General features: G+C 46.9%; 1 protein-coding gene across 1 annotated transcript; it reads right to left on the reverse strand.

The window, feature by feature from the left end:
• Positions 1-2,503: 2,503 nt before the first annotated feature.
• On the reverse strand, positions 2,504-7,420 carry LOC136527317 (protein POOR HOMOLOGOUS SYNAPSIS 1-like). Its single transcript, XM_066520005.1, has 10 exons — positions 6,714-7,420; positions 5,397-5,513; positions 5,139-5,204; positions 3,845-3,948; positions 3,582-3,775; positions 3,439-3,482; positions 3,336-3,363; positions 3,157-3,251; positions 3,043-3,070; positions 2,504-2,863 (listed from the first exon to the last, which is right to left on the reverse strand). The coding sequence occupies exons 1-10, from the start codon at positions 7,017-7,019 to the stop codon at positions 2,805-2,807; spliced, it is 1,041 nt and encodes a 346-aa protein (XP_066376102.1). The 5' UTR covers positions 7,020-7,420; the 3' UTR covers positions 2,504-2,804.
• Positions 7,421-17,477: the final 10,057 nt, after the last annotated feature.

The following is a 17,477-nucleotide window of genomic DNA, read 5'->3' on the forward strand; positions in this document are numbered from 1 at the left end:
ACGCTCCGGTCATGTTGACCAGACGCGCCGATCAGTTCACCCTGAACTCCAGCATTTATAGTGTGACCGGACACATCCAGACGTGATTTTCCCTCTCTAGAACCTTATTGGAGTCGACCGAACGCTGGACCTCAGCGCCCGGTCACTTGATTTCTTAGCGTCCGGTCGCACCAGACGAAAACACCTCAATCAAATGAACTGATCGGACCCTGAGCCAGCGTCCGGTCAAACCGGAGCTAGCGTCTGGTCAGTATTTGACCCTCCACTCACTTCCAACTCTCGATCATTCGTGAATGAAGTTTGCTCCATTAGATCTAAGGGCTATTTTGGAGCTACCTAGTGCTAGGATTAGCAAGTGTGCACCACACCTAACCCACTAGACTCACCTAGGTCAAGCTACCCGTCCATACCCCCCTTAATAGTACGGTCAAAGAAAAAACAAAGTCGTAAACTACTCTAAGTGTCTCTTCAACTCCAATCGACACTTAGAACTAGTCCATCCTTAACCTTGTCGTTCATCCTTTGAAAACCGAAACGATTTCCATCGTAGGGGCATGACCACCATGATAACCCAATCAATCTCTATTACCATGATCTAACATAATTGCCTCTGCAAAACACACGTTAGTCATAGTAATCATGTATTGTCATTAATCACCGAAACCCAACTAGGGGTCTAGATGCTTTCAGGTACGACACCACTGGGAACCAGGAGACGATGACGAAGGCCACGACAGACACCGCGTTGCACAGGACGGCTGACGAACTGCCATCAAGGCTACAGTTCCGCCACGACTGGCACAGTAGCGCCACGTCACATCCTACTACGACACAGCGAGAAGGCCATGATGATAGCCACGACCAGACGTGCACCAGAAGACGACGTAGCTTGCAAGCCAAGTTAGCTAGTTCCTCCCTTAGGCTCTCGACCCTTTGGTCTGGAGAACCTCCTGCTTTGTATGCACCCTGGCCTCGAACTCTATATAAGGGCAGCCAGGGCGCCCTCACCAGACAGTCTGAATCCTCTACCATTTCATTCATTCCTCCTAGAAGTAGGGCTCCTGGAGCTTGGCTTCGGGCAGACCATCACCTAGCATAGGTTCTTCTACATCTTCCACCATTTTTGCACCCCCCCATTGTAAGAACTTCAGAGCATTCAAGCGAGGAACACGCACTCGATCATCTCTGAGACTAGGCATAGGGCTCCGACCTAAACCAGTATAAATCCTTGTGTCTTTTGGATGCTACCATCGTCTTCCTACAGCAGCGTGGTAATCGTATAAGTTTACTAGTCTGGTTTATGAAACACCGACAATGTTCATGACTATGATAAGACTTTTGCTCATGTGGCTCACATAACCACTGTTCACACTCTTTTTATTGTGGCCTCTATTTGTGTCGGGTCCATCTCTCAACTTGATGTGAAAAATGCCTTCCTTAATGGTAAACTCCATGAGGAGGTATACAAGCGACCACCTCCTAGGTATCTTGTTCCTAATGGCAATGGTTTGTCGTCTTCGTTGTTCTCTTTATGGCCTCAAACAAAGATCCTTGTGGTTGGTTTCAGCGATTTGCCTCTGCTATCACTGCTACTGGTTTCTCTCTGAGTGCTCATGATACCTGCCTTGTTTATTCATGCTTCATCCCGTGGTCGAAGTCTTCTTTATGTTGGTGATATGATCATCACTGGTGACAATTATGAGTACATTGCCTTTGTCAAGGCATGTCCCAATGAGCAATTTCTCATGCGTTGTCCCAGTGATCATTCTCATGCATGGTCTTGGTTCTCTTCGTTATTTTTCTTGGGACGGAAGTCTCTTCCACCTCTGATGCCCTTTATATGTCCCATGGAAAGTACATTCAAGATCTTGTTGATCATTTCTCCACTGCACTGCATGGTCGACACACCCATGGAGCACTATTCCAAACATTCTCGAGCTCTATTGGTGAGGAACGAGCTTGAAATCGGTTCTATTAACCAATTGATTAGTACATACTGATTTCGGAGTTACTTGCTACGTGATTAGGTCATTCGTGACCTCGAGCGTGCTAGACTCTGTTGGTGTATGATCCAAGATTCAATTTGGTGTCAAGACATCGGTAGGGATTCTCATTATTTGGAAGAATGACAAGTGTTACGTGATCTTAAGGCACACATCAAAAGATGTACTAACTATAAGGCTTGAGGAAAAAACGTGCAAATCTAATCAAAATTTCATAAATTTGGACTCTGCAATGAGCTTCATTTTTCACTACTGAATCTACATTAACATTATTGCAAAGGAATTTATCCAGTTTTCGATTTTCCATCCACGGTAGTCCGTAGTTGATAAGGATCATACTTCCTTTTATATACAGGTGCATCAACAAGGGCACTTGCAGCAACTAGGATATAATCGGGAATACTCGTTGAGGCATTTCGTTCGCATATATGTGTGATCACCTATTATGAAGCATTTGGCTATGAAAGAATCTGCTACTATTTAATCAACTGGATATCTAGATAAACATGAGCATGGTAGCAAATTGTGTATTTTGAACTTTTGTGCTTTGGATGGAAATTTTGTGCATGTATTGTAAATTGTTCGCAAAAAAAGGTTGGTAGTACCGAACATTTATCTTGGCATGTAATCTATACAGATACTATCTACTATGTATAGCCATATGTAATTTATACTATTGCTTCACAATCTGAACTTTTGGGAAATGCACTGTAGGGTGAAGCGAAGCGTGCCTGCTTTTCTAGTAGTATATATGACCACAGACAGATCTTCATTCCTTCACCATAGAAGAAGTTTTGCTATCTACAGCGACATGTCACCACCAAGTTCATCAATGACTTTATCAAGCTTGAACAACATATCTAGAGAAAGAAAAGTGCTGAATCAATATTACTATGTAAAATGAGGACTTAATGTATGGGTAACAACTAAAGAGAATGCTGGATTTTTCGTTAATATGCAAGAATAATGGAAAGGGTGAGAAACCGTTGTATGGTTCATTTTTTATGAATATGTACAGCATGAGGAAGGGAAGACATACCATTAAAGGATTCATCAGCCATATATGTCTGAAGACGAAAAATATGATGTTACTATTTACAAAATACTTGACAATAGGAAAAAACGACCAAAAGATTCTTAATAAGAACGGTACCTTTATCCGTGCCATTATGTCATATGTTAATATACTGGTATCAACTCCCTCACCAGCATCCATTCCTTTACCAGCAGCCGTTTTTTCATTGGCAACTGCAAAGAAACATTGCTTACATATCAAGGGAGGAGGAGCATCGATACAATTAAGATAAAAGATGAAGTTAAAATCATTCTTACCATCATGAGAAGTGTCCAGTGCATACACCTGAATGATTTAAAAGTATCAGTAACATTCTCGGCAGCAGCTGTTTGCATGACATTCAAATAGATACAACATTACCTCTTGAAAGGCAAGCTTTGATGCAGCCAATGGACAGGGTTCCTCTGTATCAGATTTACATTGTATTAATAAGTTTATAGACCAACAAAATCAAAATATGGATATTGTATTTCAATGTAAATCTTTTTTGGAAATTAGTTCACCTTGGTCATAATCAATTGAACAATTTGTCAGCATTTCGTTGAAACTAGGAGGGAAAGCAGAGTAGCTGTTACTAGTGTTGTTAGCACTGAGAGGTTCAAGAACAGGCTGGTCTGGTTCCTCATGGTAGCTCATTGGTGGTGCATCTATTGTGTGGTCAGAACTTCGCTCCTCAAAGCTTGAAGCATCATCCGGCCTAGGAACATTTATGTCACAAAACAAATACATCTTGCAACTTACAAACCTTAAAAAGTTCTATCCTTACCTGTGGTGAAGTCCATTAGAAGCAATATATTCAGATGCTGATGAATCTTCACACACGTAGTCACTTCCAGACGGTATGATGCCCATGGTTTCGCATGAGCATTCCTTTATGATTATTAAATAAATACACTTGGTTAATATTTTAAAACCCTTTTACAAGCAAAAAGGAAACCTAGTCTGATACTTAAATTTCACTGCCTAACCCGTCCAAGAACAAATGAAACTATCATAGGTAGTAGTGTTGAGGGAGACACTGGCCAGGGTTCCAAATCCAACCTGGTACCCAAAAAAAAATCCCCTCGTTGGAAATGCAATAATGGTAGGGGCTGGCTTATGGCAACTGCGGTTAGTTTGCGCCCAAAATCTCTCCTTTGCCGACAACACAAAAAATAGTGGCAAGGGGCCAGCCTGTGGCACTTGTGGTGGGTTTGGGCCCTCCTAACATGTGGTAATTGCAGTTGTAGCCAATCCAATGGGTCGTGATCAGCCCAAATTCCGGTGCGTCCATATACGAAGTTTGGGTTCAGTGGGTTTTTTTCGATCAGTTTGACTGAGGTTCCTTCCTAGAGTAAAAAAACGTGTGAGGCAGTCTTTCCCCAGCAGATGAGGTTTTTTTTTTCTCACAATGGTATGTAGCGTCACCGTGGTTTCATGTCAAGTAAACTTTGGTAAAAGAGAGGTAGAATGTAAAACACATCCAAAATGCTTTAATCTGTTAATAATTCTGGCAGTCATATAATAAAATGAAAAATCCTTCAAGGTTTTATAATAAAAAAGTTTAGAAAAACAATATTAGGTTTTCTGATAGTATTAGCACATAAATAAGCTCCGTTGTTCCAAATATTTTTTATAATGAAAATATACTGCTTTTCCATTAAAGAAATATCCATATTAAAAAAAATAATGGTGTTACATTTCTTTCATGTAGATTTTATTAAAATAGAAATGAAGATAAGCCATCAAGAATGTCAAAATGGGATTACAAAATGTGCTCATGGAATTCATTTATGTTTCTATCTATCACTAGTGTAAACATAAAAATGCACGATACTTCATTTCAACGGACTTCAGTTGCTACATACAACATGATACAGTAAGCTCTAATGAGCATCAAAAGAGAACATAAAGAAACATAAGTCATCCATGACAAATAGATGCGCATATGGGCAACACTGAAAGACACTGGATTAGAGAAGTGGCATTTGGATATATCTGAAATATAACAGACTCAACCTTCACACAATCTGAGAATGACCCTACATCATTGACCTCAGGAAAACGTACAGAAAACTCACCTTCACACAACTTAAGAACGATTCTGCGTCACAGAGCTGTGGGAAACGTACAGCAAACTTCTGGATCTACAGAGACATCATAAAATTTCTGTCATTAGAAAAGTGATCACAAAGTTATTTATGCATACAAACATCTCGTAAGCACTAAAACAGTTTCCATTCAAACTTGCAAGATAACAGTGCAACAGTTAAATATCATTTCTTTCAACTGACTAGCTGGTAGAATCACATCTTATTCTTATGGTACACAAAGACTACCTGTTTAGACTTATCACAGAAGCTCACGAATACCACCCTGCTACCTCTGATGGGGCACTGCGTCACACAAGTAACCTGAGGCCAAGAGAAGTTGAGAATCGACACAAAGTGCTCCTCCTGTGCGATGGGCAAGTAGTTCAGTAAGAAAAGGAATTATGTGACAAAACAAAAACAACCATATAGGAGTTACTGGTGCAAAATTTCACAATAGAAAAGTAGCAGACAATTCATCATAAACCAAAGACTAACTTTACTCGCGTGGCAAAATAATCAATAAAATCCCAATAGTATAGAGTCCACTTGTCAGACATTAAATGGTATATTCACAATTAACTTCTGCGAGTGCGAGGAAATCTAATCATGCAACAAATGGAATCACTCAACTAACCAATCCTAGACATTCAAATAAATGAGCTATCCCCTTTTATAGATCGAAGACACCAGCCTAAGAAATATTAACTCCTCTGCTGTAAAGCCTCGAATATGTCAAGCTAGCATATGCATTCATTAATCCGTACCAATCCATTGAGAATTTTAAAAGCATAATGAACGGAACATTACACATAGAATATATACGAGAAATCAATTATTTGTAGAACTTAACTGCAGAAACAGATACAGCACATACAGCCATGCATGGTAATTCAAAAAAAAACAATGATACTTATTAGATTAATAAAAAGTATGTATGGATTTTTTTGCTTTTTAAAAGCAGATTTAATTCTCGATTAAAAAAATTAATAAAAAGTAAAAAAAAAAAACAAAGCTAACTCAGACAATGGCATCAACATAGAAGGATTTACGAAGATGATTAAAAAGAACAACATAGAAAGACAGGCTAACATGGCACAGATTATATCCGAACAAAGTTCATAAAGAATCTGGTGCACCACTTGTCTAGAAATTGAATGGACTCATTTGATATGTTGAGAAATCACAAATTGGACACGGGCATGCAACTTGGCGCACCACTTGTCCAGAAATTGAATGGACTCATTTGATATGTTAGAAATCACAAATTGGACACGGGCATGCAACTTGCTGAGACACGAAACTAGGACACTAATTCCTAGCATGTATTTTACAAAGATCAAACTCCACACCAAAATTTTATGTGTTCTGGGACAAAACTAGTCCGGAGCAGTCAATTTTTGCCAACAAGAAAACCTAAACACCAAACCAGGACAACCATTTCCTAAAATCCCCTAAACAGACGCGGACACCTAAACGATCTACTATCAGTCACACAACAGCAACACACGAGATACGACTCGAGTATAAAGAACTTGGATGGAGGTAGCGGGTTTAGGTACGGACGAAGACGACGTCGCCGATGGAGATGGTGAGGACGGGGACTGCGGAGGGGAGGCTGGGGTGGGAGACGTAGAGGGAAGCGGGGCATGAGGCGGGAATCCAGGTTCCCTGGTGGCGGTGGACGCCGCGGATGATGTGGCGGAGCCCTGGTGGCGGCGGCGCGGAGGGGTCCCGCCGCGGCGTGCCGAAGTAGCGCGCGTATTCTACCTCCCACTTCTGCCTCTGCCTCAGCGTCCGCGGCGGCGCCACCGCGGAGTCTGCCAGGTGCGCGTGCACCAGCGCCATGATGTTGTCGCCGGCGTCCGCCATCGCCACGGCGACGAGCCGACGATGACGAGGGAGGGAAGGGAAGAGAAGGGGTTGGCACACCTGGTGGCAGCAGCAAGCGAGGGTGGAGGACTTGAAGAAGCTGCTGCTGCTCGACGTGCTGCGGCCGCTTCTCGCCGGCCGCCCGTGGAGCTCCCGCCGAGCGGGACGGGCTGCGCGTAGGGTTCCAGCCGATGCCCGAGGTCCGCGCGGCGGGCTTCACCAGCGCCGCGCGATGGCTGGGGCGGGCTTCACAAGCGCCGCGCGATGGCTGCGGCTGTCTCTGGGGCGCTCGGCGGCGGCGCGATCTGGAGCGGTCGACGAGTCGAAGGAAGCGTGGAGTCGTTTTTTTCCCTGATGAGGACGACAGAGGGAGTCGGGCGGGTGCGTGGGCTGGGGAGGTCTGGGAGTCGGAGGCAGAACGATTCCAGTTTCGTCTTAACACGAGTAGAGATAAATAAATGGCCGACTTGTTATTCGATGTGACCCGACCCCTCTTGATAAACCTCAACTCCACCGAAAGGCGAAACTCCATTCCTTGTCTCCCTCGTCATCATCGGCTCGTCGCCGTGGCGATGGCGGACGCCGGCGACAACAGCATGGCACTGGAGGCACAACGACGCATTTGGTGGCCAGCCATGACCCCTGTTGGCACAGACTTTGGAAATGCAAGGTGCCACCAAAGGTGAAGGTTTCTGGTGGACGGTTTCACATGATTTTATCCCCTGCCGTGCAAACCTCCATCATCAGCACATTGAGAGAAAATTGAATATTTGACACCCAATTTGGACGCCTGTGAACATTTGACATCCAATTCGTGTGTCGTTAAAAATTTAACACTCTGGCTACGAATTCGTTGAAAACAGGTGTTTTCTCCTCCTTTTCTCCATTTAACATTTTTTCTTTTTTCTTTTGCTTTCCAAGGCAACGTACCTTAGCTTTATCCATCCATTTCTTCTAAGAAACGAACGCATCTCTCTCTCCCGTACTCATTTTTCTTCGGCTCTGTTCGTCACGCCGCCGCCGCTCTTCTTTGTTCTTCATGCCACCGCCGCTGGGTGCCGGAAGAGGCACTGCCGCTGGCTGGGCGCGCGCGGGGCCAGGCTGGGCACGGGGCCGGTCGTCGATGCTGGACGAGCCGACCATGCGTGCGCGTGGACGGTCGCCGGTGCTGGGCGCCGGCGCTAGCCAAAGCCCGCCGTCTTCGGCTCCGCCGCTGATGGAGGCTGTCGGCGTAGGCCAGAGGCGCCGCAATAGTCGAGCAACAGCAGGCCAAGGTACTTTGGTCATTCAGCATTGCCTTGGAAAGCAAAAGAAAAAAGAAAAAAAATGTTAAATGGAGAAAAGAGGAGAAAACACCTGTTTTCAACGAATTCGCAGCCAGAGTGTCAAATTTTCAACGACACGCGAATTGGATGTCAAATGTTCACAGGCGTCCGGATTAGGTGTCAAATATTCAATTTTCTCGCACATTGAGCAGATAGGGACCTGTGGCTTCTGCGGCAATGAAGAGGAATCCACTTTCCAATCTATGACGCAATGCACATATGCTGTCAGATTCTAGGAAAAACTAAAACAGTTGGCAGGTGTTGCGGAGTCGAAACCGTGGCAAACATTGTTGTTCGTGGTAGTGTCAGAGTGCGTGTTTCTAGTGGTTCGGGTGAACTCAAGAACACAAGAATCATAGAGGGGACGCAACGGTTTATCCTAGTTCGGGCCAATCGGTGTCGTACATCCAGCAGCTGATGATCCTTATACTCAAGAGCACCTAAAATCTAGGTGGTTACAATAGAGTGTACAGGAGAAAGAGAGAGATTTGGTAGGGGATCGCTTGGTGCTGATCCTAGGGACGCCTTGCCGCCCGTGGAGCCTTACCCCTCGCCACAGAGGAGGAAGACGACGGGTGAGGTGGAGGAGCTCTCGATGCCCCTCTCTAGGTTGCTCTGCTCTCGGTGCCGAGCTCGAGTGGAATGGTGAGGACTCGAACGATCTATCTGGAATCATCCTCTCCCCTCTTACATTTCGAGGTAGGTCGGGTACATGGCGGTTTTGGGGAGTTGAGCTTATGGTCTACAAGCGTTGGAGTCTAGGAGGATCTTGCAGCGGCGTTCTGTGGCCCGTGGTGATGTTGGGGAGCCGAAGAAGCTTTGGGCATCGTCCGACTGCTCTGTTCTAACACGCTGAGTGTCAAGCTGTGTTGGCTTGGACCGACCTCCCGTAGGTGCATGTTCTGGAGGCTTCTTGGTGACGAAGGAGGCCGGCTTAAGGGGCTGACATGTGGGCCCAGGAGCCCCCGAGCCCCTGGAGTCCATAGGGAAGCTTGTCTTCTTGTGTCACGCCCCGTGCGTGACCCTATCGGGGGAGCGGATGACAGAGCCGCACCGAAGGGGCAGTGCTCAAGGAGCCCCCCGAGCCTTGATGGCTTAGGGTGTCCTTTGTTGTGCCCCGGCCTTGGTTGGCTCCGAAGGTCGGGAGGGAGCCAAGGATCGGGTCCACCCCTAATTACCGAGCAGAGGCGGCAGACGTGCTCAGACTCGGCCTGATTCCTTGGTCTGAGGGTGCGCGCGAGCGTACCCAATGGGTATAGCCCCCGGGTGATCCTAAAGGGGTCGATCGGGGGGGGGGTCACTCAGTCGGAAACCTTTGATCCTGAGGCTTAACATACCTGTCGACGAAATATGGTCGGTAGTCCATCAAGGGGGTGCCCGTGGTGGTAGATTATTGGTAGACGGTGCTGTAATCAGGAACCAGATGGTTACAGAGGCACAAGACACAAGATTTATATAGGTTCAGGCCGCCAGTGTGGTGTAAAACCCTACATCCTGTGCTCTGTTATTTGTATTGATCTGGGGTGAGATCTGTTGTCCTCCCTGAGGGGGACCCCTGCCTCTCCTTATATAGTCTGGAGGAGGAGGGTTACAAGTAAAGTATCCTATTTGGTACTATTACAATATCTAGTACAACTTGTAATATTGCTGTGCACGCCTCGATCTTACGGGGTGGGCCACCTCGGATGGTGCGACCCATGTACCATCTTGTGGTACCCTAGGGTATATCCCCCATAGCTAGTCCCCGAGCGCCATGTATTCTGATGCGACACGCCATTTTAACCTTCTCCGAATAGTGAGGCTTGAATTCTTGACATCTCCGACCACCGTTGTCGCCGGAGAAGTAGGTTGTCCGAAGAATGTATAGTGCTCTTAAAAAGAAAGAAAAAGATTTCCGTCCTAGGAAGTGTGCCCACTTGTATTTCTAAAAAGAAATGTAAGTGTGTCTTGAAGCGTAGCGTCCTTGATCATTAGAGGCGTAGTAGTCGAAAAACAAACACATTCACCGCAAGGTGAAGTGTGCCCACTTAGTCCCCGAGCCTGGTAGTAGGTGATGTAGGCACGTGGTGCTAGGGTCTAAAAAGAATTCCCAGTTAAGTTGAGAATCCAATCGTCGTACAGGCGATACGAGATGCACCGGCAGGTGCATCGTACCGATGTAGTCCCCGAGCTTGCTGGAAGGCGAGGTATGAGCCTTGTAGCAAGGTCTAAGTGAGAAAAAAATATCCCAACTGTATGCGAGTTGCCAGTCACATGTAGTCGAGACGTAAAGTCCCCGAGCCGTGGTCGAGGCAGTCCCCAAGCACAGGTCGAGGAGCGAGCGACGAAGTCCCCGAGCCATGGTCGGAGAGTGATCGAGGCAGTCTCCGAGCGTAGGTCGAGGAGCGAGCGACGAAGTCCCCGAGCCGTGGTCAGAGAGTGATCGAGGCAGTCCCCGAGCGTAGGTCGAGAAGCGAGCGACGAAGTCCCTGAACATAGCTTGAAATTCCTACAATATAAATATGTAGAATGGTAGTACATGATGTACAAAATAATAATTTATGCAGAAAAAATCAGCGATGAAGAAATAACGCTCAGCAGTCATGAGCATGATGTGATAAAGCAGTTGGTGCTTTGTAAACATCAGTGTTAATGTGAAGTTTGTGTTTATACTTAATATAAATTGCTCGACCAGGCACGTGGAACAGGCACGGCCGAAGAGACGTGCCTTTGCCACATCATTCCGCGCTTCCAATATGTAAGTATTTGTAACTTTTGATGTAAGCTTACAATTTTTATTGACTATGGTGGCCTTCTGAACTTATCTTGGATGTACTAGGTCGGCGTCCACCGAAAATCTGGATCAACTAGCTAGGAGCAGCGTGGCTCCGGCAACTGTTGCAGAGAAGACTGCGCAGCAGCCGGCCATGGAGGAAAACATAGCAGAAGGTCCACCGGGGCCTCAGACCACAGGCGGTCAAACAACAGTCCCCGAGCAGGGGGTCGAGAGAAGAGCCGAGCCAAGCACAAGTGCTCCGAGCACTAACCCTGCTGAGGGCGACACTTTAGCACCCAGGGTAATGGGTTAGACCGAGGAGCAGCGGACGGAAGCGAGAGCACAGAGCACGTTTATCGATGCTGCAGCCCGTGGGAAGGCTATAGTGATCGTAGAAGCTGCCAACTCCGGACCAGCACCAATACCCGAAGAAGAGGCCGAAGAGGACAAAGTAGAAGAGGTCCTAGGCCATCCATAGGATAGACGACAACATGTATATGTGTCGCGCTGGCGGAACAACCAATGGGTTGTTCATGAGGAAATCCCAGAGGTCGAAGAGACCATGAAAGTTGAACGGGTGGCAAAACGACTGGTGATGGAAGTCCAGGTATGCTTTGCTTGACCACCTGATCTTGCCATCTAGTCATATTGTCTTACTTAGCTTTTTGCATGCAGGACTTAATGAAGACCGCAAGGTACCACAAGAAATGCTTCGACCAGATTGAGGGGATCACAGCAAACAATAAAGAACTGGCAGCCGAAGTGGAACGCTTACGCCACCAACTTGAAGCCGCCAACCATGAGAGGATGGAGCAAGAGGCGCAGAACCAGAACCTGGTCGTCCAGCTCAGTAACAAAGAGTAGGAAAAAACAAGTAAGTAGTTACTTTATCACAACAATTGCATGACAAGTGTTGTTGCGTTGTTGGTAGTAACAGCCGTAGTGCAGGCTTAGAAGCCGAAAGTAGTCCAGTCTCCGAGAGGAGAATAGTCAGTGCGGTCATAGAGTGTGATCGCTTGAAGGAGGACAACAGGAAACTAGCGCACGACCAGTCATAGCTCCGGGACCGCATGACCAAGATGAAAGAGGAACTGAAAAGTAAGTGTTCCAGACCCCTTTGCTCACTTTTGTTTCCCACCTTATCTTGTCGTGGTATGATGTTTTAATGTCTTGTGCGGTTTGCAGTTTTAAAAGTCAATGCCAAGAAGCATCTGGAAGCCATGATGAAAGATCATGACGGCTGGAAGGCGCGATGCCAAGAGATCACCGAGGATCGGGACACATGGAAAAACCGGTGCCAAGATGTGGCAATGGGCATTTTACCAGTCCCCAACCTTATCGACCCAGTGCTTACAGAGGAAGTGCCAAGGACGTTGTAGCTTGGACTGGTCGATAGATGCCAAAAGGCATGGGGATGGTTCCAAGAGTTCGTGAAGGAGGCAGGTGAGTACACAGGCGCACATGTGCTAAGCATGGTACGTGCTCACTACCCCTTGATCGATCTCAAGCGCCTGAAGGCTAGATACCCGAAGGAGGTAGATCCAGACAAGGCTGAGGAGCTTCGGATGGCCCAGCTAGACTTGTCAGCAAAAATAATTGGCGACATTAACCTATGTGGAGGCAGGACAGCACCTGTACAGGGTACGCCATCAACAAGTCAGCTGGAAACGCCATCAGTTTTGAGCCAATCGGCGAAGCCTGCGGTCTCGACCAGCCAGGCATCGACGGGGCCATCTTCTTCAGCTCGACCAGTACAAGAGTCCCCGGGACTCGAGCACAATGTCAGGCCCAGCGAGCAGTAGGTGCCGCATAACCCAACCAGCCAATAGTATAGGCTATAGCTGTAGAAGAAGATGTAGTTGTGTTATTGTAAACTTAGACCTTTTCTGGCAAGCTTGTAATAACGTAACTGTATATCAACATAAGCTTGTTTGTTTTGTGGAAAACGTATTTAAGCTTGAATCTCGCGTTGGTGTAACTAAGTGAGAACATATTAGCGTTCTGTTTAGTTGTACCAGTTTAGTCGACATGTCATCCTGACAGGTTTGTATGGCCCTGGTTTGCCATGTGGTCGGAGTGTGAGGAGCATAGCCTGTGCACACATAGACGCAGACAAATCAAACCAGAGGGGACCTACCGATCACCCGTAGCATAGAGAGCAGATCCCATGCATGTGTTGGGAGGAACCGGAGATAGGACCTGCTCCGAAAACCTAGGAAGGAATGGTGGTCAGTTTTGACTGGTTAAGTTAGAATAACCAGACTTTGAAGTGACACATTAGAGTGGTCGGAGAAATCATAGTAGCTTTATTGAATTAAATCGAAAGTACAAGAGGAGTACATATCTTAGCAGTTAAGCATAGAAATGCCTAAGCTTGTTGATGTGCCATGAATTGGGTACGTCCGTACCATCCAGGTGAGCTAACCTGTAAGACGTAGATCGCGTAACTTCCTTGATCATGAAGGGCCCTTCCCATGGAGTTGCGAGTTTGTGGACACCAGCCTGATTCGTCTTCCACTTCAGGACCAGGTCCCCGACCACAAAGAACCGCTCCTTAACGTTCTTGTTATAGTACCTGCGCAAAACAGCAAGGTATTTGGCTGTACGTACGCAAGAATCGAGCCGCTTCTCTTCTACACTATTCACTTCTAGCTCCCATGCTTCATTGGCCTTGTCTTCGTTGAAGTTATCTACCCGTGCTAATCTAAAGGCTATATCTGCTGGGAGCACTGCCTCAGCGCCGTAAACCATAAAGTATGGTGATATGCCGGTATTGTGACTGGGCTGGGTTCTGAGGCCCCAGACCATGGCTGGTAACTCTTTGAGCCATCTTCCGGAAGCCTTGTCATTTTCTCTGTACATCCTCTTCTTTAGTGCGTCCAAGATCATATCGTTTGCCCGCTCGACCTATCCATTAGCTCTAGGATGCGCCACCGAGACATATTTTACTACTATGCTCCTTTCATCGCAGAAGTCCCAAAAAGCATTCCTGGTGAACTGAGTACCCAGATCAGTGATGATGCTGTTGGGTATGCCGAAGCGGTGGATGACCTGGTTGATGAACGTGACAGCCTTTTCCAAAGATGCCTGTACCAGAGGCATGTACTCTATCCACTTAGAAAATTTGTCAATCAGCACAAAGACACATGTTAATTTCCTAGGAGCCAGTTTGAAGAGCCCGATCATATCCAGTCCCCAGCATGCGAAGGGCCAAGAGGCTGGTATTGTCTGGATCTTGTGTGTTGGTACGTGGATTCTCTTAGCGAAGAACTGACAACCCTCACAATGGTGGACTAGCTTCTCTGCATCGGATACAGCTGACGGCCAATAGAACCCTACTCGGAAAGCCTTGCCAACCAGTGTTCTCGAGGCTGCGTGGTTGCCGTAGGAGCCAGAGTGGATTTGGTCTAGGAGATGTATGCCATCCTCCTGGGTTATACACTTCATCAAGATTTCCTCCTTTGTGTTCTTGCACCATAATTTGCCATCGACGAGCAGGTATTACTTACTGTGACGCATTAGGCATTTGTTTTCTGTTCGATCAGTGTAACCGCTGCCATCTGTCGAGTACTTGATGAAAGGTACTCTCTAGTCGGGCTCATTGGTGCTCGGAGGTAGCTCGGTGGTGCTTGACGCCGGAACCGTAGCCACCAATAGCTGGTCTGGAAGCTTGTCGACCGTGGGGTCTTCCTCTTCAATGCAAGGCGTGAGCAGGTCTTGAATGAATACACCATGTGGGACTTTGGCTCGGGATGATCCTAACTTTGACAGCGCATCTGCTGCTTGTTTTTTGTCTCAGACCACGTGTGCGTACTCGATGCCATAGAACTTGCCTTCTAGCTTTCTGATCGATTTACAGTATGCATCCATCTTTTCACTGGTCGTGTCCCAATCCTTGTTGAGTTGGTTGATGACCAGAGCTGAGTCTCTGTAAACATAGAGATGTTTGACACCGAGCTCGACCGCAATGCGCAAACCATGTAGGCATGCTTTGTACTTAGCGGCATTATTTGATGCTGGGAAATAAATCCTAAGGACGTACCGGAGCTGCTCCTTGGATGGTGACACGAAAAGAACTCCTGCTCCTGCACCATCGATGTTGAGAGAGCCATCGAAGTACATCTTCCAATACTCATCGGGCCCCTGAGAGGTAGGTGTGCTTAAGTCTATCCACTCGACGATGAAATCGATGAGTGCCTAAGACTTGATTATAGTATGGCTTGCAAATTCCAAGGAGAAAGGGCATAGCTCCATTTCCCATTTGACGATGCGCTCGTTCACATCCATGTTGCGAATGATGTCTCCCAGAGGGTACTCGGTCATGACCACCATACGATATCCGTTGAAGTAATGGTTCAACTTTTGGGATGTTATCAGTATGGTGTAGATCAGTTTCTGAATCTGTGGGTACCTGGTCTTGGATTCATTGAGTACCTCACTAATGAAATAGATTGGTCGCTGTACCTTGTAGGCATGGCTAGGCTCATCGCGCTCGACCACCATGGCAGTGGAGACCACCTGATTAGTTGCTACAATGTAAAGTAGGAGAGTTTCATCTTCTCTAGGAGCAATGAGGACCGGAGGTGATGTAAGGTATTGTTTCAGCTGTGTGAAGGCAGCATCTGCTTCCTCTGACCACTGAAAACTCTCAGATGCTTTGAGCAGCTTGAAAAATGGTAGTCCTTTCTCTCCTAATCTTGATATGAAATGATTGAGGGCAGCCATGCATCCAGTAAGCTTCTGGACATCCTTCACCTTTTTGGGCGGCTTCATGTCTAAGATAGCTTTGACTTTCTCTGGGTTAGGGCATATGCCGTTGTGACTGATGACGTTGCCAAGCAATATACTAGAAGGAACACCAAAGATGCACTTCTTCGGGTTTAACTTCCATTAGAATGTATTAAGGGTTGCAAAGGTGCGTGCCAGGTCGTCAACAAGGGTATGTGCTTCCTTGGTCTTGACAACTACATCATCGACATAAGCCTCGACAAGGTCATCTTTTATCTCGTCTTTGAGGCAGGCCTATATGGTGTGCTGATAGGTAGCCCCGACGTTCTTGAGCCCGAACGACATGGTCGTGTAGCAGTAGGCGCCGAAAGATGTGATAAAAGATGTCTTGATCTGGTCATCCTTTTTGAGAGCGATCTGGTGATAACCAGAGTAGCAATCGAGAAAGGAAAGCAGCTCGCAACCGGCGATTGAATCTACGACCTCGTCTATGCGAGGTAAGCCAAAGGGGTCCTTAGGGCAGTGTTTGTTGAGATCAGTGTAATCAACACACATTCTCCATTCATTATTCTTTTTACGTAGAAGAACCGGGTTGGCTAACCACTCTGGATGATACACTTCTTTGATAAATCCGGCTACCAAAAGCCATGTAACTTCTACCCTAATCGCCTCCTTCTTGTCACGAGCGAACCGTCGTAGCTTCTGCTTGATAGGTTTGGCCTTGCCGTTGACATTCAAGGAGTGCTCGATCAAGTTTTGAGGTACACCGGGCATGTCAGCAGGTTTCCATGTGAACACATCCACGTTGCTCCTCAAGAACCCAATGAGCGCGTCTTCCTATTTGGGATCTAGGTTGGCCTCGATAAGGGCCATTTTGCTGGGATCACCGTCGACCAGCTGGATCACCTTGTGCTCCTTGGACTTGATGTTCTTGCGTGGAGCCTCGAGCTCTAGGATCTCCAGGTGGTCGGCTGAGGTCTTCTTAGCATCGAGCATGGTCTCAGCCATGCGAATAGAGAGGTCGTGAGCCTCTGCTATTTTGAAGCTATCGTCCTCACAGGTATAAGTTGCGTATACGTTGCCCTTGAGAGTTAGAACTCCTTTCTCAGTAGGCATCTTGAGCACCAAATACTTGTAATGAGGTATGGCCATGAACTTGGTGAGCGATGGTCGACCAAGGATAGCATGGTAGGTGCCGTCGAAGTCAGCGACCATGAAGTTAACGTAGTCGGTGCAGAAGTGGTCCAGGGTCCCAAACTGCACAGGTAGCGTGATCTGCCCGAGAGGTGTAGAGCTCTGTCTAGGGAGAACACCCCAGAACTGTGCCTCGTATGGCTTGAGATCCGCCTGGGTTATCTTTAGGGCCGGCAGACTATTCTTGAATAGTATATTGATGGAGCTGCTGCCATCAATCAGCACTCTATCGAACTGAACCTTGTTGATACAAGGATCGAGGACCAGGGGAAAATGTCCTAGTTTAGGTATTGCGGCCCATTGGTCCTTTTTACTGAAGGAGATCTCACGGTGAGACTAAGGAGGGAGCCGTGGATCAGTGATAAGGTTGTCGGTGTTGGCCACGTTCAAGCAAGCGCGGGTGAGCAGCTTGCGTTCTCATTTGGTCTCGATGGACACTTTGCCTCCAATGATGGT

This window comes from Miscanthus floridulus, chromosome 19, assembly GCF_019320115.1.
Source record: "Miscanthus floridulus cultivar M001 chromosome 19, ASM1932011v1, whole genome shotgun sequence".
In the NCBI taxonomy this organism is placed as follows: domain Eukaryota; kingdom Viridiplantae; phylum Streptophyta; class Magnoliopsida; order Poales; family Poaceae; genus Miscanthus; species Miscanthus floridulus.

Bases quoted from the DNA above. Each gene is read 5' to 3' on its own strand.
- LOC136527317 (XM_066520005.1), bottom strand. From the start codon at position 7,019: ATGGCGGACGCCGGCGACAACATCATGGCGCTGGTGCACGCGCACCTG. The intron at 3,483-3,581 runs GTGAACTAATTT...AATCTGATACAG, and splicing joins TTCAATTGATTATGACCAAG to AGGAACCCTGTCCATTGGCT. The intron at 3,071-3,156 runs GTACCGTTCTTA...TTTCGTCTTCAG, and splicing joins ACATAATGGCACGGATAAAG to ACATATATGGCTGATGAATC.